The 21,772-nt window shown below is 39.1% G+C and overlaps 1 protein-coding gene across 15 annotated transcripts in view; it reads left to right on the forward strand.

Annotated features, from left to right (window-relative positions):
* BAZ2B (bromodomain adjacent to zinc finger domain 2B) overlaps positions 1 to 21,772 on the forward strand; it is a 101,372-nt gene that overhangs the window by 24,695 nt on the left and 54,905 nt on the right. For 14 of the 15 annotated variants that reach the window (XR_001414586.1, XM_014966529.1, XM_014966535.1 and 11 more), the window contains exons 2-4: positions 8,245 to 8,400; positions 17,396 to 17,557; positions 19,100 to 19,293. Coding sequence is in view for 14 of the 15 variants with exons in the window: in XM_014966529.1 (XP_014822015.1) it covers positions 8,247 to 8,400; positions 17,396 to 17,557; positions 19,100 to 19,293 (510 nt within the window). In the remaining variant the exon portion in view is untranslated. The remainder of the gene's footprint in view (positions 1 to 8,244; positions 8,401 to 17,395; positions 17,558 to 19,099; positions 19,294 to 21,772) is intronic. The other variant, XM_014966539.1, reaches the window with a different exon arrangement.

Below are 21,772 nucleotides of genomic sequence, written 5' to 3' on the forward strand. Positions count from 1 at the left end.
CCTTTTCTTGTCACCTGATTGAAGTTTGGTGGGCTGCAAGGAGTGGCTTCTGCATATTAATTGTACTAGCAGGCTCCTTTTGTAGGGTGAGCATTCCTGATTGAAAGTGTTCACATCTGTGTAAGAAGCTATCCCCACTAACTGTTTTTTGTGTTTCAAGGGTGTTAGCTGTTCCTGGCCTAACCCAACATCAAAGTGGAAATAACAGAAGGTGAAGTGGTGCTTATTGGAAAAAGAAAATGGTCACTGCTAGACATAAATGTATAAAGTTGATAACCTCATACAGAATAACAAATTTGAAGGCCATGAGAAGCACAGTTAGAACTCTAAATTTTAAGAAAGTAAACTTCCAGCTCTTCAAGGAGTTAGTAAATAGTACCCTGTGGGAAACTGCCTTTACGGACAAGGGAGCGGAACAAAGCTGGCAGATCTTTAAAGATGCTCTCTATAGAGCCCAAAAGATCTCAATCCCTACATGTAGGAAATTGTGTAAGGAAGGCAAGAGACCACCCTGGTTGAGCTGGGACTTGCTGGTCAAACTAAAGGGCAAGATGGGGCTACACAGGAAATGGAAGAAGGGACAGGCATCCTGGGAAGAGTATAGGGATCTTGCCCGGCTGTGTAGGGATGAGGTCAGGAAGGCCAAGACACAGCTAGAACTGAACTTGGTAAGGGACATAAAGAAAAACAAGAAAGGCTTCTACAGGTACATCAAGCAGAAAAGGAAGGTTAAAGAAAATGTACCCCCCCTAATGAGCAGCAGTGGGGAACTTGTATCAACGGATGAGGAGAAGGCAGAAGTTCTCAATAACTTCTTTGCCTCAGTCTTCGTTGGCAACCCCCTTCCTCCTAGCTCTCATGCTGATGGCCCACAAGTTGAGGACCCAGGTGACAAAGTCCATCCCACTATAACTGAAGACATGGTACGTGACCATGAAGGAATATGAAGATATACAAGTCCATGGGACCTGATGAAATACATCCCAGAGTCCTGAAAGAATTGGCTGATGAAGTTGCAAAGCCACTTTCCATGATATTTGAAAAGTCATCGCGATCAGGTGCAGTCCCTGCAGACTGGAAGAAAGGAAACATCACACCCATTTTTAAAAAGGGTAGAAAGGAGGACCCTGGGAACTACCGACCTGTCAGCCTCACCTCCGTGCCTGGGAAGATCATGGAACAGATCCTTCTAGATGCCATGCTTGGGCACATGGAGGACAGGGGGGTGATTCATGATAGCCAACATGGCTTTGCTAGGGGCAGATCCTGCCTGACTAACCTAGTGGCCTTCTGTGATAGAGTGACTAGGCCAGTAGATAAGGGACGACCTATGGATGTGATCTATCTGGACTTCTGTAAGGCCTTTGACATGGTCCCCCATGACATCTGCTGGCCAAATTGGAGAGATATGGATTCGATGGGTGGACTGTTCAGTGGGTAAGGAATTGGCTGGATGGTTGCATCCAGAGGGTGGTACTCAATGGCTTTAAGTCCAGATGGAGAGCAGTGACAATTGGTGTCCCTCAAGGGTCTGTGCTGGGACCAGTACTGTTCAACATTTTTATCAACGATATAGACATAGGGATGGAGTGCACCATCAGCAAGTTTGCAGACGACACTAAGCTGTGTGGTGTTGTCGATACACCTGAGGGACAGGATGTCATCCAGAGGGACCTGGACAGGCTGGAGAGGTGGGCTCAGGTAAACCTCATGAGGTTCAACACAAGCAAGGGCAGGGTTATGCATCTGGGCCAGAACAATCTTCGCTATCAATACAGACTGGGGGATGAGGTATTAGAAAGCAGCCCTGAGGAAAGGGACTTGGGGGTTCTGGTGGTCGAGAAGCTGGACATGAGCAGGCAGTGGGCACTTGCAGCCCAGAAGGCCAATCCCATCCTGGGCTGCATCAATAGAAGTGTTGCCAGCAGGTCCAGAGAGGGGATTCTGCCATTTTGCTCTGCTCTGGTGAGACCTCACCTGGAGTACTGTGTGCAGGTCTGGAGCCCTCAATATAAGAAGGATATAGACCTGATGGAGCAGGTCCAGAGGAGGGCCACAAGGATGATCAGGAGGATGGAGCACCTCTGCTACGAGGACAGGCTGAGGGAGCTGGGGTTGTTCAGCCTGGAGAAGAGGAGGCTTCGGGGAGACCTAATAGCGGCCTTCCAGTACCTGAAGGGGCCTACAGGAAGGCTGGGGAGAACCTGTTTACAAAGGCTGTCAATGACAGAACAAGGGGTAATGGCTTTAAACTGGAGAAAAGCAGATTTAGATTAGACATTAGGAACAAGTTCTTTACTATGAGGGTTGAGGAGCACTGGAACAGGTTGCCAAGGGAGGCAGTTGAGGCCCCATCCCTGAGATATTCAAGGAGAGGCTCGATGGGGCCCTGGGCAACCTGGTCTAGTTGGGGGTGTCCCTGCTGACTGTGGGGGGGTTGGACTAGATGGCCTTGAAGGTCCCTTCTGACCCAGATGATTCTATTCTATGATTCTAAATAATACAGACAGATTCGCCTTAATTTATTTATTTATGTATTTATTTAATCCAGACATTTAGTGTTGATATTTTGGATTTGAAATGTTTGTTTTAAGTAGACTTGGGTCACTTCAACATTAAGTGACTCCCTTTGGTGCTGTGTTGCCTGACAGGTAGCTGGCATGGCTATTCACTGTTTGTGGTACAAATTGATAGTTTGTATTTCTTGCCCAGCATTATGCAGTTTTCAGGAATATATTCTGAGTTTAATCCAGAATCGAGGGTCATAGAGGATTGTAATTTAAACCTGACCTGTGTGCCTGTCCTACCTACATGGAATGCAAAGCAACTGAATTATAATTCCCCCTCTCATTCATAAGTATTCTTCCTTTACTGTAATCATGAAGATAATGAAATATGTGAATACACTAGTTGTAGAGAGCGAGAAGGTCTCCCCTCAGCCTCCTTTTCTCCAGGCTGAAGACCCCCCAGCTCCCTCAGCCGCTCCTCACAAGACTTGTCCTCCAGATCCGTCACAAGCTCTGTTGCCCTTCTCTGGACACACTCCAGCTCTTCAACGTCCCTCCTTGAGGAGGCCCAGAACTGGACACAGCCCTCGAGGTGGGGCCTCCCCACTGCCCAGACCAGGGGGACCATCACTGCCCCAGTCCTGCTGGCCAGCAGTGTTCCTGATACAGACCAGGATGCTATTGCCTTCTGGGCCACCTGGGCACACTGCTGGCTCACGTTCAGCTGGCTGTCGACCAATGCCCCGAGGTCATTCTCTGCCAGGCAGCTCCAGCCACTCTGCCCCCAGCCTGGAGCGCTGCCTGGGGTTGGTGTGACCCCAGCGCAGGAGCCGGCACTTTGCCTTATTGAAACTCATCCCATTGGCCTCAGTCAATCCATCCAGCCTGTCCAGATCCCTCTGCAAAGCCTCTCTACCCTCCAGCAGGTTGACACTCTCACCTAACTTGGTGTCTTCTGCAAACTTACTGAGCATGCACTTGATTCCCTCACCCAGATCATTGATAAAGACATTAAAGGAAATGGGCCCCAGTACTGACCCCTGGGGGACACCACTAATCGCCCACCAACTGGATGGAACTCCATTCACCACCACTCTTTGGGGCTGGCCTCCCACCAGTTTTTCACCCAGGGAAGCGTGTGCCCATCAAAGCCACGAGCAGCCAGTTTCTCCAGGTGAATGCTGTGGGAAGCTGTCAAAGGCTTTACTGAAGTCCAGGTAGACATCCACAGCCTTTCCCTCATCCACTAAGTGGGTCACCTTGTCATAGGAGATCAGGTTATTTAGAAGGGGAAGGGCTATAAAAGGCTTTAGAGCATAATGCAGACGTGCCTTGCACAGCCTAACTCACAGGAATATATTAAGGTTGTTTATGGATAGAAGTCTTTGTAGTTGGTACAATACCTATACCTAACACAAGCCAATCTTGGTGTTTATTTACTTTTAAAAGTTTTATTGTGGTGGTTGGTTTACTAAAAAATTTTATTTAGTGACATTTTTCCCTACAGAGCCTTATGTAAAGTGCTCAAATTATTAAAAGCGACATAATTACAGTGAAGTTCTGTGATAATTGAACTATTTGGTGCTTAACCTGGCCTTTAAGTCTTGTACAGCATTTGAGACATGGACAGTGAATCTCATTAATTATATTGACACTTTTAATTGAGTTTAAAAATCTCAGATGTCTGTAAGATTGCAGCAGTAGCAGGCGGCGTGCTGGGAGGCCCATGAGCAGACAGTGCCTGTTGAGCCAGGATTGTCACCTCCCTCAGATACCTCCTGTCTCCATGGTTCCTCTGCCCATTCCTGTGGGTGCTACACTTCTTCTCTGAGAGGTTTTGGTCAGGGTACTTGTTGATTTTGTGCATTTTTTGGCTCGCTGCTGCTGTTACACTCTTACCCCCCCCCTTCTCCCCAGAAGCCTTTGTGACATGGTGGTGTGGAACCTGCTGGACCCTGGCAGCGCCCACCCTCTGCCTCTGTGCGCCCACTGGGGGCTCAGCCTGCCACGGAGGACGGTCTTAATTCATAAAATGAGATCTTACTTCATAAAATTGTGTTTCAGGTGTGTGTCAAGTTCTGCTGTGCTGAACTGTCTGTGCTGAGAGGCTCCGATGCACTTCCCTGCAGCAGTGTAAGGCCTTGAGGAGCCAGTCTGGGACTGGTGGAACGGTTAAATACCCTGCTGTAAGGCAAGCAACACCACGTGTTGTGGGACTCTGCTCCAGCGGGCTGTCAAATAGTTGTTACAATTTTGTTATTTCCCTTCTTTCTTCCTTTTTAATGAGAGATTGCTTTCTGTTTTCATTGGGTTCGGTTGCATTCATGGTTATTACTTGCTATGGAAAATTCCGGGAAAATAACTGGAGTTTCAGGCAATTGAGAGGAAGTGGCACAAATCTCTACACCTAGAAAATAAAAAGTCAGGTTTTTTTCCTAGTTTTACTGACTCGATTTCTCTTTTACAAATACGAGAATTTAAAAAGTAATCATGAAAGTTCATCATAAGTATTGACTGACAAAATACATTAAAATGGAACAAATGTCTAATTTGTACTTGAGGTTAAAAGAATATGGGTCTGCTGTAACTGGGATGGACTTTTTTAGTCGCAGAACGTATTAGATCTACAGTGTAATTATTGCTGATCCTGACTAATGACTGTTTCGGGGATTATCTCTTTTGGAGTCAGCCATCTGGTGTGGTTAGAGTAATTAACTAAACATAATTAAAGGTTAACTTAGTTTAAAAGCAAAAGTATATTTGTCCCTAAGAAAAGAATATAAAATCTTCAGTTAAAAATCATTCAGAAATACCAATCTCCCAGTTTTCTTTTAACAACTTAAAACAAGCAGCTGAATTAAAGGTTGAAAATGCAACACCACTCCCCCTCAACAAACGCCCACCCCCTCACTGAAAACAAAAAGTGGGGGGGTGGCACCAACATTAAAAGGGCAGTTTATTACTATTCTCCCAGTTCTTATTTGATGCTGCATTACTAATTAAAACAGATGCCTTACGCTGGTTAAAAAATTGCAAGTATAGCCAAATTTACATTTCTGTATTTAAAAAATTATTGATTTACCAAGGATAACGTCCCATTTATGACATATGCTTATAGGTGGTTCTTAACTGTGCTTAATTATAAAATATATTAGATGGCAAAGACTTATTTTAATGCTGTATTATTACACACGACAGCAGTTTATTTTTTTTAGAATTTGGAGAGGTCTGTATGTTTTTGTTAGGAAACATAAGTAAAATACAAAATTTCAATCTTGAGTTTTGAATGCAGCACCTTAAAGCTTAGAAATACCTTCCCTTTTACAAGTTATTACTGTAATAATACCTTTATGATGAATTGTTAATTTCCCTTATCCCATCCGCATATACAGTTGATTCCCTGTGGCCATACTTGGAACAATGAATACCAAAATACAGCAAAACCATAGGTTTTTGTATAAGGACTGCCTGTTGGCCTCAGCTAAGTTCGATCATTCATAGTGTCTGAAAAATGAACTTTGGTATATTCATTTAGGTATACTGATGTCTTTATATATGCTAAAGATAGTGAATTTTCTGTGATGTGAAATAATGTCTGTGTTTGCAAATGCTACAGACTTAAATCTGTAGATACGGATTGAAATTAATCCCTTATGAAAAGGATTCTTACAAATTATAATTCTAATTTAACAGACATAGTATAAGCAGTATTTTTCAGTGGCCCGCTTCCACTGAGTAGCAGTTTAGCTGAATTACATTCACAAGTTACTAAGAATCAATGAGGTATTCTTTAACTGTTGATAGAAAATATTTAATTTGCGAAAAGTATGTATTTAGAAGTCCTGAATTAAAAATTTTAAATGTTTAATAGTGTTTTGCCTTGATAAATTCTCTGAAGAAAACAGTTTTCATGATTTCTTGTATTGTTCTGAAGGAAAAGTTCATAGATCTCATTTTCAGTATAGTAGCAGATACTTTTTTTTTTTTTTTGTACCATATAAGTAGTTTATTTTTATGTATTTGCAGAAAAAAATTAATTTTCTTCTGCATGTGTGAAAATGACAGATAAATTGTGGTATAAAGACTAAAAGCAATGAAGTCTTGCAGTGCTGTTCTTTGCAGAGTGGTTGGTTGCAGTTTGTGTAAAGGGTAGGCAGTTCTATGTGATATACTGTTCCCTTTCTAGCAGAATTTTCATTTTAGGAAAGCAAAATGTTTTCTTTTGCTATCTGGCAATTTTTAGAGACTTTATCTGGTACTTAGAAATCGCCACATATAAAATCTAAGAGTGACAAGGAATTTATGATTTAGTTCTAATGGGAACAGTGGATCTTTCAGGTATTTTGTGTGTTTCTCTATGACTTTTACTTTTGTACTTCCTTTGGCTTTTTAAGATGCATTTTTACTGATTGAGAGGAACCAAGGAAAACAACTTTTGTGCTGGATTTCCACATGAGTATTTGGGAAGTCACAGTTTAACGTATCTTTAGATCAGAAGTACTGTGTAACACACCATTTTTTTAAATTGATGCAAATAGCATTTGGAAAAGTGTGTCTCTTGTGTACTTTACAAAGACTGGGAGTGAGTTTTTACAGCAGTTGTTTGATTTAGGCTTAGCACTTGTCCTCCTCGCACTTCTGGTGATGGGCCTGGGAAAGGGTGTTCTGCTGCGGCTGGAGGACCTCTTCTGTGGGACAGGAACCTGTTTCTCGGGAGTTTCCCTGTTAGGAGTTAACTGTGCTTAGTCTCCTCACTTATATAATAGTAAAGGCCCTCTGAAAAGATTTCTTCCCACCTTATTTCTACCCTGATCCTGACTCGCCCTCCACCGCAGTTCTGGCAGACTGAGTCAGTCTTTTGCCTGTGCTGCCATTGTGCTTAGACATCATTTGCTTGGCTGCAGTTTTTCAGTGTTTGCGAAACTACTTCTCAACAAGTAGTGTTTTTAATAAGAATTTTACTGTGTGTTTTTCATAAAATGCACATGCTTCTTCAGTGAAATAAGTCTGGTAACTTTTGATTTAGGTAATTTGTGGCACAAATAAAAATGCCTTATTTTATATGAAAAGCTCATCAGGAAAAAAAGGAAAAACTAGCAACTACAGGAGTCCTTATGTTCACGCTATCTCACCATAATTGTCAGGTCTTTCCCTAAATGAAGAGACTAGATATGGACCTTTTGGCATGCATTACATAGAGTTGGAGTCTGCCTGTGTAGCAGCAGGAGCAGGGCTTCTGTGTCAGGAGGGACAAGCTGGCCGCCATGAGTGACACAAGCGGTGCCTTTCCTGTCCCTGCACAGCCCCATGGGATCTGAACGCTCTGCTGGTGACAAGGTCCAGGCACATTACAGGGACCTGTCACCCGTGGCCTGATCAAGAGTAGCAGGAGATAGGAGGCAGTGCAGGCCTGGGGGGAAGCCCTAAGGTGAGACAAGGGGTCCAGCCAGCGTGGGTACAGATGAGACTGCGGAGCTGTGGCCTGGCTCTTCGAGGGCTGCCAGTGCCAACCTGAGCTCCAGTGGAGCTCCTGAGCAGAGGCTGTTGGGTGGTGGTTCTAGGTGAGGCCGTTGGCATTCGAGTTGAGATGTGACTGAGTGCTGTTTGTTGGATGTGCCTCCCACGTGAAGGAACCCACCGCAGGTCCCGAGACGTGGGCAGCAACAGATTCTCCTGTGGTCCTCTTGTGATTTCATTTCCTGCTGAAGAAGACAGACATTTATCTTCTCTCTTACAGATATGGAGTCTGGAGAGCGGTTAACGTCATCATCAGTCTCTTCTACTGCAGCTGCTTCGACTCCAGCATCTTCTACACTATCTGTAGCTTCAGCAGTATCGAAAGGTGGCCTTTCCACTGGAGCTGCAACACCAAGTTCCACAATCAACACATGCGGTAAAATTCACTCATACATTGCAGTGTGATTTTAGCGTTTGTCAACACTTAAAGTTATTATCACAAGTCAAACATAGTAAGGTTGTGCAGATGCATCAAAGAAAAATGTGAGGGTTTTTTGGGTTGGTTAATTTTTTTCTGAGCGACATTCATATCATGTGAATATGTTTTACTTAGTACTTGTTTATTGAAGGAATGAAATTAATTTAAAATTGCCTATTTCAAATGTGAAAGAAATTTTCAGTTTGCAAAGCTTCCTTGGAAGCAAGGATCAAATTAAGGACTGATCAGCAAACTGCCACCACATTCTCAGCATTCAAGCCCCCAACCCCTACTGGGATTTTATATCTGGAGGAATAGATTCTTATAACTGAACTTGAGATTGAAGAGGTGAATTTCATGTATCACAGTCTTAAATAGTCTTGACTAGAGTGAAACATTTTGTCTTGAATCAGAAATTGATATGGGAGATTTCTCCATACAAGAATCTCAATTTTTGTCAGTGGAAACTCAGATTTCAACTGAATGATGCATATGTTATCAACAGAACAAGAAATGGTGAATAACTCTTCCCTGCTGTTTCTTCCTTCACTTTGGAGAACAGATCATGTATGTTCTTTTTGTTAGCCTGAGTACTGATTCTTACACAGTAAATAGGAAGTTTTTCTGTTTGAGTTCATGGTAATCCACTACTTGCAGAACAAACTTGGCTCTTAGAGTAGAGTGAGCAAGCATGTGTTCTCCACCCTGAAAAACTCTTCTGCCGTGATACTGTAGAACCAGTAGATTCCAAGTGCCCTACAACAGGCTGCCTTGTTCATTTGCAGCTTCCTTGGAAAGAAAAATAGAAACCAGAGAATGTCTGCATACCTAGAATTATGTCTCAACTATTTATTTTAATTACAATCAGTCAGAAAAGTTCTTAACTAAAACAGATCTAGAAGAAGTATCAATGTGTTTTATTTTTCAGTACGCCACTACAAGTTCAATTGTAAAAGACACTTGTGTCTGTGCTCATTAGCCCCTGCCATTTGAAATGTTTCTCTGTGGTGGTTCCCAGGGAGTAGTAGGAGTTCGTTTACATATGGCTGTAAATGGACAGTCACAATCTGAGAGTTCCTGTGACTCGTTTACCTCTCCTTGCTGCCTTCGTCTTTGTAGGTGCTACAGCATGCAATTTTGTGTCTCCTGTAGCATTGTGGTTTTGTATAGTGTGTGTGTATATATATATGGTCTATCAAAATACAGGAAGACTAAAGCAGATGAATATTATAATGAGGATATAAACTGTCAGTTTCTTTCTTCATTAGAAAATTCAGGTAGTCCTTATCTTAAATAGTTTTTAAAATTTTATCTCAACTTTAATTTAAAAATAGAGTTTCAGTTCTGTCTGATAGATAATAATATAAAGACTGATAGTAATTCTCAGTATTCACAGGTTGTTTCCTTTTAGGTTTTTTAATGGTTATATCCTTTGCCTGGCTTCATTTGATTTTTAAGAACATACATATTTTCTCAAGGACACTTAGTGTTCCTAAAAACAAGCTGGAATGTAGTTTACTATTTGTACTGTCCCATTAGTTTTATTTATAAGTATATCCGTTTCTCTACCTGACACAGCATACTATGGTTATTGCCGCATCCACTCTGAAAAGGTGTGCACTGCCTTAGAGAAACTTCACACAAGTGTTTATGCTGTCAACCAGCCAAAGACTGTTTTCCCATGAAATGCCTGTGGCTGGAATGGCAATTTAATTGAGTCAAAACTTCCTTTAATTTATAAGATAGTTGGCAGTTAAGATAGACCGGTATCATAGCCTGCTCCTAAACTGAGGTGTTACTTCTGTGAGATTTAAAAAAAGAAAAAAAAAAAAGATGACAATGCCTGTCAATCTCAATCTAATAATTAAGTTATCTTCACATTTAAAAAAGCATTTCTCTTGAATAACAAAAAAAAGAGCGGTAAAATAATTGTTTAAGAATGAACAATTATTCTCAGTAAGAGAAGGTGAAGGCATCTTAATCTATGCAATAGATTAGAGAGGTTCTTTTCATTCCAATTCATCTGCTTATTTTCTTTGCAACAATCAATAGTCTATTAGGTGGTCTCTGCAATCAACTTGCATACCCTGTTGGGTCACTCTGATGCATGGTGGGATAGGAGTGGGAGTCTTTGGGCTTTTCCAGGGAGATTACACTACAAATAGATTATTTTGTCATATTCCCAGGTCAAATAGGCAAAGCACCTATGTGAAACCATTATGGAATATATCACATACTGTTAGTTTAATTGGTTAATACAGCACTAGTTTCTGAAAAATTAAAGCATTCCAATCAAGAAAACAGATACTTCGCTTGCTTTATTCTTATTCACCTATTGCTGAAAATAAGAAGGTGCATTGGAAGAGAAAATTGACTTTGAAAAGAGGTTTAAATTCACCCTCATAAGAATATTAGCAACTTTGGAAGAACATAAATCAACAGCCTTTTCTCACACGAGTAAATTATATCATAGTTCAGTGTTTTGTCTTTATGAGGAGCAATAATACCAGTGTGTGAAACTGTTGAAAGCTGAACAATTGAGTCTTACTGTTATCGTATTATCAGACCTAGCAGGTTGTTTATCTTTCATTTTCAAAAAAAAAGGAAGTTTCTGAACTTTTTGTAAAATGAAAATTAAAAACTAACCTGAGCAAAACTATCTTTTGTTTTTCAAACAAGAAGCTACTTCCATCAAAGCTAAAATCTTCTGTCTTTTTGGAGTCCACTATTTCTTCTAAAATGAGGACCAGAAGAATTTTAAAATTGTGGTCATAAATGCATAAAGTCACTTTGCACTTGATTTTCTAATTTACAGTTACAAAGATTTTATTTTTTTTTTTAAACAGCAGCTTTTTTACATATGTCTCAGGCTTTATATAAAAATGACATTGTGGCTCCTGAAATAAATATTGAAAAAGGTCAGATCTAGTGCCTCAAATGTAAAACTGTATCAACAAATTTCTTTTGTGGCAAGTGTTTTTTATAGTCTTTGATTTCTTCAAAATTTTCATCTGAGGCTTGTAGGTGTTTATTGACTTGTGTTGGGGTGGGTTTTTTTTAATGTGATAATTTACTAACTGAAGTTAAAGGCACTTGAACTAAGTTCAGCAAACATAGAATGGAAATACAGTGTTTTTACCCTCAGGCTGAAAGTATAACGAAATACTCAGTATACACATCACGTGCAATAGTTTTTTTCAGTGAAATTAAGTACAAATCCATTTGTGTTTTGGAGGAGGGAAAAAAAAAGCACAAGAAAAGCGCACCTGAATCAGAAATTTGAAATCAGTAAGAAGAATTACCCTGCACTGTGTATGTAATAGTGCCGTTATGTTGCCTTATAGTTTCTAATACCTGAAAAATCCTAGTGAATGCCCCTGTGTTCATAACGCCTAACATGATGAGATACTGCATTCAGGAGATTATTCCAGGATTAGCCATTATATACACTAACATAATAAAAGCATAAACAAACCTAGAAGCAGAATAGAGTAAACAAAGATGGTCAAGTAACGGTTTCTGTGTACAAAGTCCCCGACAGTGTGGTCAGTTTGCAGATGGTGAGTCTCTTGGAAAACAGGGAATGCTTGGTCTTTCTGATGCTGTCTTTTTGGTGCACTGCTCTTTATATTAAAACGTGGCACAAATGAACTTTTTGCTTTTTGATACTGGTCTTTTCCTGCTTTTTCTCTCCATTAGCAACTAGTCAGTTCTGATTCTGTATGCTTTTACAGCTCCCTGATTTTTCTTGCATCCTGATGTTCAGGCTGTCTCAAAAGTTGAAGTTTAGCTCTGAACTCCTATGAAATTTCCTTTACCAGCATAACAAAATTTCTGCTCATCCTTTTGTTTTTTGTCTGTCTCTCATCTATATTGTTATAGCATAGTCATAACAAATAAACACCTGCTGACTTGCTGCAATGTGCCTGCGGTCTTCTGTGCAGCCCTTCCCCATCCTTCCAGGTGTGGAGCAGCTCAAAAAAACTTTCTTTTTACTTCTTTCTGGTCACTTCCCCTTTTTGTTTTCCTTTTCACTTCTTTTCCTTTCTGCATTAGATTCACTGTCCTTATTGTTTAAGGTATGCACAACTTCATCTTTGCTTACATTTTACCCATAATTTTTCAGTTCATCTAGTCCTGTTGGTTTTTCCCTCCAACCCATCATGTCTTATCTTTATATTGCCAGCCAACCTCCCAGTCTTACAGATGGCATTACTCATGCTGAAGTTAGAAGCAGGGGCATCAGCTGAGACTGGGGCAGTTGTACCTGTTGATTAAACAAATAAAGTACACTGTATGTTTCGAGTACAGTCAGAAGCAATGTGATAGATTGTAGACAGATGGTGCAGCTCACTGCCCATTCTACAGCTAGAAATTCCAAATTGTTTGAAGAGCTTTAAAAGAAGGATACCCGGTTGGCACTCCCTAGCAATTAATTGCCTGATGTAGCTATCATACATAGCTCTCATAGCTATAAGAAGCAGAAACAATTCTTTAAAAAAAAAAAAAAAAGGAAAGATAAATTCAGGGATTCTTACAGCTTACAAGAAACTAATTGGTGTGTAAGATTGTCAGGATTGTCTAATTCAGTTTTCCCACTGAACGTCCATCTCAGGCAAGTCTTTGTTGGAGAAAAATATCCTCCAGTTCTGCTTTCTGCTTTAAGATAGATGCTATTTGTAGCTTGTTTTTTCTTTCTTCATGTTTTTCAAAGTTAATAAATGGATTCGAAATAGAAGATGTATTCAGTCTCTGAATTCATGTAAGCACTGTCCCTTTTACCTCATTTGGCTTATTTTTCTCATTTAGAACTACTCTTAATCACTTGCTAGACATCAGGTAAGACATGACAGAGTAAGGAATGACTGGCATGAAGTATGATAGTATTTGCCCTCATTATGATATCATGGAGTCCTTTATATGGGAAATTATACCTTTTAAATGGACTGTGCAAGAGTCCATTTAAAAATGAGAAAAGAGAAGCCCCCTGTAGAATGTCTCCTATTGCACAGTGATGACACGACACTTCAGATTAAATAAATTATTGCCAAACCTCCCTTTTCTTAGTTATTTCTGAGTGATAGATGATACAATGAATGGTCTCACCAGAGCTGGAGCTGTAAATATGAAGGTAACAGCAGTGGAATGTTTGGTGCTTTTCTATCAAAGAACAGAGGATAACGTAAAAGGGAATTGGCTTTTGTTCTAAAGCAGTTGTTATATCTAGAGCTTTTCAGTCAACTTGGTCAGAGCAGGTTTACTGTGAAATCAAACTAGAAAAATTGGAATAATGTTGCAGTGTACACCAAAGTAAAAAATCATGACAGATATTCAGAGTGCATTTATACAGTGAAGACTTGCAATCATTTTGCAGTTTTGTGCAGCTAATTACCATGTGATTGATTGATTGATTGATTTTCTAAATAATGGACATTCCTCCAACAAGAAATAGGAAGGTGGCACAATAAAGCTTAGCTGTTGCTCGATGAGGCCTTCCTCTAGGATTTATGGTTCTTTTGCTGGTTTGAGTCACCTTTTGTTCAGTTCATTTCTACAGATAGGATCGCTCAATGTGTGTTGCTGTTTCTGATGATTTTCTCGAAGAGAGGTGTAGAATATCTTGCATTTATTAATTTGTTCATTCTGGTTTTGCAGAGGGATGAAGCCATGAAATTGTTAATACATTAATTTTTAAGCTGAAAGCCTGGCAATGGGATAATAGCTTTCTAATAAGTTGGCTTTGTAGATGTGTGTGGAGGTGCTTGTGGTAGTACTGGGTCTTACTGCTTTCATCACCTGTATATACAAAGAAAAAGTTTGCCTTGTATAGATTTAAAAGTGAAGAAAGCCAGTTCCTGTCTCTTCAGAAGTTATCATAGATTACAGTTTCTAAGTCGAAGATGAAGTAGTATGAAGATGAGGTAAAGGGCTGGATTCTTAAAAAAAAAAAAAGTAATTAAAATAGTTGGATTAGAATTGAGTAATGTGTATTTCTGAATTATGGCTGTAAAGTAAAAATATCATTGGGATATTATCTCGAGTTCACACAGAGAAGTGCTTGAAAGTTTGTAGGATCGTAGGAACTCAGGTTGGAGGGGAGAGTTCAGGAGGCCTCCGGTTGGGGAGCAGAATCCATGTACTGGGTCAGACCGTGTCACCCAGGCCCCTTCCTGGTCTGGTCTGGAAACCTCCAAGGACCAGGACTGCACTGGCAACTTGCTCTACTTCAAATAATCTACTAAGAGAGAACAGAACCAAACCACTAGAACTCAAACCAGTACTGAGAGATCTTAATGTAGGCTGTTGAAAAAAAAAAAGTTTCTCAGGGTCTCATTCCAGGGGTTTACATTATTTTAGATTTGTGTACTCCTAAATCTTTTCTAAGGGAAATGCATACCACAGACTGCTGAGTTTACGGACACTGAACTTTTTCATTCTTTTTGTTAAAGCCACAGGTTGAAGATGTTTTCTGTAGATTGTTGATTTTTGGGTTAGTTAACCCTGTTAATTTAAAAACAGGGAGTTGGGAGGAAAGAGTAACGATGAGAGTTGTTTAAAAAATGCCTTTTCTTTTTGGATGCTATTGTTGAACTCCAGCTATGTGAAAGTTATCCTATTGTAGTTTTTTTAAAAAAACTCCAGCATTTGGCTCTAAGGCAGTCCACAAAAGGAGAAGAGTCTTACCAACATGGAGACTACAAAGAGCTGTAACATTTCCAGGCCTGACTGGGGAGGTCACTTGACGTGACTGTTGACAGAAGTCAGACAAAGCGTTGTAATGATTTCACTTGTTTGATCTGTGGGATTGGAAGTTAGTGGTCTAGGAGTTTTAAATGAAGTTGTGAGTTTTGAAAATACAGTGTGAGATTAGAATTAACTGCTGTGGGAAAAGATTTAGGAGTAATGTATACTGAGTATACATGGTATAATGTATATGGAGTACATATGGACTAACGTATAGCAGGACGGTTCTCATACTTGTAACATACAAAACTTGATACTTTTATTTTAAGAAATGAAGCATGCCAGTGGGCTTAAACCACGGATTTTGCTCTTTCTCAGCTGTTCACAGGGATATTATGCAAAACTGTTTCTGTCCTGAATGTATGCCACTATGTCCTGAACCTATGTTTCAGGGTTAAAAAAAAAAAATAAAATCATAATTGCACTTAAGCCCTAAAGAAATAATTTTCAAGGATAGCAAAAGCAGTCAATCCGAGAAGTCGGAAAAGACTGACTTACTGCCTAGTCCATCCTGATACAGATTGTGTCTTCTTCCAGTGTATTTCTAGTGTTTACTGTTAGATAATGAAGGTTTCACTCTAAGACTGGAAATCATGCTCTAGTATTAGCATAATCTGGTATTTTAAACATAAAAAAAAGCACAGTGATGTAACAGCTTTTTTTAGGAGTCAACTCTACCAAAACACTTGGCACTGCTACTCTTTAAACACCTTCACAGAGGCAGACACCTGGCCAAGAGATAATCAACTATTCACAACTTGAATTACTTTATGTGCACTTGCTTGTTAGATTTAGGTTTTATGTAGACCAAACCTGTGTTTCTAGCCCTTGGCACAACGGCATTTGTATGTCGTGTTTCTGATTCTTCTGCTTCTTTTAATGTGATGTCAATTCTGTTTGGATTAGTGGAGGCTGGGGAGAGTTAGTTCTAAGAGTTTTGGAAGAGATTTGTCTTTCCTGACAAAATATTACTGCATATTTTTTTCAAATGCACACATTTTTCTCTCTCACATATATAACTTGTAACATGGGATCTTCATTCAAAAGATTCTTTCCCTTCAGAGGGATTTGAGAGATTCTTCTTTAATTGTACTTTGTAGTTTTTTTCAGTTGTTGACTAACAAACGTCTTAGAAAATGTTGCTGAAGCTGCTGCAGCAGCTATTGCAAAAGAAGACCCTGGCACATAGGAATTCCCCTATGCAAATCTGCACACCATTGCTGTTTTTGCATACAAACCTATTACAAGAGTGGATATTTGCCACTTATGTGGCTGTTTAGGCTTAGCAGTGCCTTATAGAAAACTATATACATAGTCAGTTTGGTTACAAGAAACTGCAAAAAATGATTACCTAAGGGTTGCAGAAATATTCTAAATAGTTGATGCTATAGTAAAGAACTTTAAAAATTGAAAGTTGTAGGGACCATATCAGTTCTTTTTCCTGGAAAACAGAAATCGGTAACCATTTAAGATGAAAGTTTAAACAGCAACAAAACTAAAAAGAGTATTAGATTGTTTGTAAATAAGAAGTCTTTATGCTTTGATGAAACCCTTGAATTTACGTAACAGACAGCACAGAGTAGCCCTGTTTCTGGTTGTGAAACAACTGTTTTAATAGGGATGTGTCAGAAGAAAGCAGAGACTGCCTTTTTCCAATCCAGTGTCAACCGCCGGGGTAGAAATCTGTCAGAGTGGGTAAAGAGTAACTCTGGAGTAGCTAGAGATTCCTGTGTTAAATTGGTCACTTCATGGGGAACTGCCTCAGATGCGTGTTTGGGGTGGAGGTTTTGAGTGTTCCAAGTACAAGATTGCAGAGCGTCTGAAAACTGTTGTGCTTTTTCGTAGTTCTGGTGTAGGAAGGCCACGGAGGTAATAGTGAATGTTGAAGAGTGACCTGTGAATATTGATCCTGTTTATAAGATGAGCAGTTTCATTTTTGGTGTTCGCTGTCGCATAGCTTTCTATTATTTATTTTCAGAATGCGTTTAAATAAAACTGCATTGAAATCTTTACTAGAATGGCACTAATGACTTAAGACCAGAATGGCTCTAGGAAATCAATGTAATTTAGGAAGTCCCCAAAACTTGTGTTTTCTTCTTACTCCCAGATTTAGTAAATCTGCTGTAGGTTATGCACTGCAGCATACTTACAGAAATATTTAAACATATTAGAACAACTGAAGTTTGCTTTTATTTCCTTTGTGGTGCAGAATGGTGGCGAACAGCGGACACGCGCTCTCGTCCTGGGGCAGCTTTTTTCCCACCGCTCTTGGGAATTCCACCACTGTTTGCACCTCCAGCACAGAATCATGATTCTGCTTCATTCCACTCAAGAGCTACAGGGAAAAATAGTCGGAGCAGTACAGAAAAAGGTAATGGCTAAAGTTGTAGAGGGAATAATCGTATCGAACTTCTGCACGTGCCAAAAGAAGTGGAATTTGAGCTTTACCTGTTATTGTTCTTCCCATTCCTAAACAGTTCTGTAAAAATTGATTCTGTTAGCTAAGTAAGAGAGATCCAAGTACGGGCTTTCACTACTGATATAGTCTTTCTGCTAATATTTTTCCCTCCTCTTTTTCCTTAGGTAGGTTAGGTCTGGGACTGAAAAATAAGGAAAAGTTTTCTTTTAAAGTTTGTGGTTTGATTTAGGAGGCCTTGTACTTCTCTAGTGAGTGCCGTTCTTCCACATGGAGGGAGGGGTGGCTGTGGCAGTGGGATCCTGATGAAAATAGCCTAGTGACACGAGGACATTTTCTTGTATTTCAAACCACTATTTTATGTGGTGGTATTGCATGCATTTTGAAAATGCAAGATATGTTTGTTTGATGTTTGATCCTACGTTTGCTCAGCTGAGAGGGGGCTGAAGGGTGACCTCATTGATATGGAGGGGTGACCTCATTACTGTCCTTGGCTTCCTCATGAGTGGGGTGGAGAGGGAGGTGCTGGTCTCTTCTCCCTAGTTTCTGGTGATAGGACACGAGGGGATGGCTTAAAGCTGTGCCAGGGGAGGTTCACGCTGGATATCAGGAAAGTGTTGTTTCCTCAGAGGAAGCAAGCTTGCCAGGGGTGGTCATGGCTCCAAGCTGGTCTGCGTTCAAGAAGTGTTTGGAAAATGCTCTTAGATCTTTAACTTCTAAGTTGCGTGGAGTCAGGAGCTGGACTTGGATGATCCTTATTGATTCCTTCCAACTCAGGATATTCTGTTCTGTGATTCTATGATGCACAAACAAAGGTTTTTTTAAATAGCTTTGGTAGGTTTTAGGACCTGCTGTGTGTTTCAGAACCTATCTAATAGTAGTCTTGGGGGGGGGTTGCAGAGTAGTGAGTTGGTGTAGTTAGGGATTGTTAGAAAACAGAAGTCGTCTTTACGGATCGGTAGGCAAGCTTGAATGTGGTTGTTGTTACAAATAGCATTCCCACAACTTTTCCCCTACCTCATTTTACACATTGCAAAACTCATAAAATATCTTGGGCGTCATGTGGTTTTCTTTGGAGCTGGTTAATACTTCAAAATTGTAAATGAATTTTTCTGATAGATAGATATTGGAATGTATATTTTGTGTCGTCTTTCTTCAAAATCTTATTTTTCTGCCCCTGACTAAACTCAAGCATCTTTTGGGCTTTAAAATGGGCAATTTTGGCTTTTTGTTTGTTTTTTTTTTTTAATCCTTACAGCATTTACTGTGTTTGCCCTTTAAACCATGGGTGCTCTGCATGTGTTAATAACTTAATGAGCAAATCAAAGTCACTCTTGGATGGCAAACTTCTGGTGTATGTTTGGAGTAACCTGAGTAGTTTAGTATCTTGTTACAGGTTGATGGAAGACAGGTGAGTGTGATTGTAAAGTCTCAAAGAAAGTATCTGCTACTTCAGATTTTTTTTTAAATGTCACTTCGTAAATCTGTCATCTTTAGGTATAAATGGATCACTGAATGGGAACAGTACTACTGCCGTGTCCGGTGTCAGCACATCTGTACTGTCCACTAGCATCGCATCATCTGCAGGACAGGTGAAAGCTGTGACCTCAGGAGCAGGAGGCCACAAATACAACCAGGAGCAAAGCAAAACTCAGCTTTTGGACACTAGAGCTGACAAAATCAAAGATAAGGTAAATATAAGAAAAAAAAAAAAAGTTAAGATTCAGACAAAAATTGACATGGTAAGTGCTCCGTGCACACAGCAGCATTTTTAAGCGTTCTCTCCCAGTACAAAATGTTCTAGGTTTTTCTTATTCATTAGAGCAAGATCTGTACCCTTGTCTCTGTGGTTGGTTTTTGTGTGGTTGGCCTTTTTTTATGTGTTGATGAACCAAAAGCTACCATTATCATTCATTCCACCACATAGTTACTGTATGCAGTGACATATATTTAATTGATTTATATAATTAAAAAAATAAGGTATATTATTTCTAGTGCTGATCTTTGATGTTATATTAAAGTATTTGTATTATAAATTACAACTTATTATAAATTATGTCTGTTTAATTACGTTTTCTTGTAACTTTAAAAAAATTTCAGAAACAAAATGAAATTTTTAGACTTTAATAGAAGAAAAACGCTTTTCTGGGAGTAATTCCTATTTATCAGAAGAAAGAAGTATTATTAATGGCTGTGATTCAGCAAAAAACTTAGACAGCCATCTAATATGAAAGGCGCGAGTAGTCTCAGTGATTAGTAAACATCCTTATATATGGTCTAAGCACTCTTTATGAACTTTACTATTCTTGGAATCAAAACTACAGAGTCAAAACACAGGAAATGGGATGCTGGGAAATTGCTTACTGTCAGAATAGAAGTTTCAGGGAGTTATTTCCTACTGGCAGCCATCTAGGCTAAAACACTTTTACATCTTGATATTTATTTATATTTTTATTTTGTGAGTGAATGGGGCCTGTTGCTTGCTTTCTCTTTCTGTTACTGTATTACATTCAGCTCCCAAATCTGAGTGTTCTTAGGTGAGAGGTTGGCATTTTCAAAGGACACAGAGTTTGTATGTATCTGCATAAGAATAGATGTTAGCACTAAAATGGTTAATTATATTTGTGTAGAGATACAATGTTCAATCTATTTGCAATAGGGAAATTATTAACATATAAAAGAACATTTTCCCTCAAAGCATTGTTCATGTGTTCAGCAGTTGACAATTTTTAAGGTATTAAAGTAGTTACAGGTATTTGGGAAAACTTTGACTTTTCAGTCAGGCTTAAATACTAGAAATGGCTCTTTCCTTCCTAAAATTCTGCTTTTGTCCTGGATATCTCTGTGCAAAATGTAAATTTTATTTCTATGGTGCAGAGGTAAAGCTTTTTCCAGATAATATCTCTGCATTTCTGGCTATTGCTGCAGTTATGCGGAATACCAAAAAAATTACTACCTTTTAGTATCTCCGAGTATGTTCCCAAAATTTGTATCATAACTAAATGAGCAAACTCTTTTCTGTTCACTTTTTGCCTCTTTGTCTTATTAAGAAAACTGAGCTGATTAAGCTAGTTACTTGATAATGTGATTGTTACTGAACATTTCACTGCTTTTTGCTTTTTTTGTTTTTCAAATTTCAGTCAGGATGTTTGTCAGCATTGTTATCTTCTCCTTCGTATTACCATTTGTCTTTTCTGTATCCTTGATACATTTTCTTTTGATGTACGTACTGATTTCAGACTCCACTTTCAATTTGCTAAATGCTGAGTTGCTTTAAAACAATGTATGCAATCAATTAGTGTACTCATTTCTCAAATTTCTTCAGTTTTGTATCTTACCATTTCAGTTGTTTATATAATGCAGATAAAACTGTTGACAACCTGGAATTTGCTTCCTAAATTTTTGTAGTAATTTTTGTAATACTGAAGTAGAGTTTTGTTCCTGGTCTTACCCCTTCTAGATATTCCTCTAAACCTTTTTCTTAACTTCTAGTCCTCTGAAACTTTTTGAGGTAATTGTTGCTTGTCAGTGTAATGACTTGAATAAGCTTTCCAGTGAAAACATACAGAATACTCTAAATGAGAACTCCAACATGAGGAGAAGATCAAGAGATTTGATTTAATATATAAACAAATCATCAGTATTTTTATTTCCTTATGTTAGCACAAAGCCACAGCTGGAACCGAAGGCAGGGGAATAGGCAGGGGACAGTAGGCACATGGAGTATTTTGTGCTGGGCTTTGTACAAGTGATGTTAAATTTCAAAGTGTAACAACATTTGCCTCTTTTTCTAAAGAGCATGCTTTATTTTAAAACATTTTAGTTACACTTCTTTAAATGTTCTTTTCTTTAGGTGTTTTTTTTTTTTTTTTTTTTTGTATCCATCTGCTGATTTCTTCAATCATAATTTACTTTTGACTTTGTTATTTGGGGTTTTGTTTTGTTTTGTTTTTATTTTTAAAAAAAAGGCAAATCTGATACCAAGCTGTTTTTATGGTTGGTTAAAATCTGAAGAGTTCCTTTTTTTTCAATGTTTTATTCCTGACTGAACTCTGGTATGGTTTTCCTACCATCTTAGGGAATCTTAAAATGCAGTCTGGTAGTAACTTGTATTATAAACATTTTTTTGCCTGTAGTGTGTGAAAACCCACTTCTGAGTTGACAGAAGCA

The sequence above is a fragment of the Calidris pugnax genome, unplaced genomic scaffold, assembly GCF_001431845.1.
Source record: "Calidris pugnax isolate Ruff unplaced genomic scaffold, ASM143184v1 scaffold48, whole genome shotgun sequence".
In the NCBI taxonomy this organism is placed as follows: domain Eukaryota; kingdom Metazoa; phylum Chordata; class Aves; order Charadriiformes; family Scolopacidae; genus Calidris; species Calidris pugnax.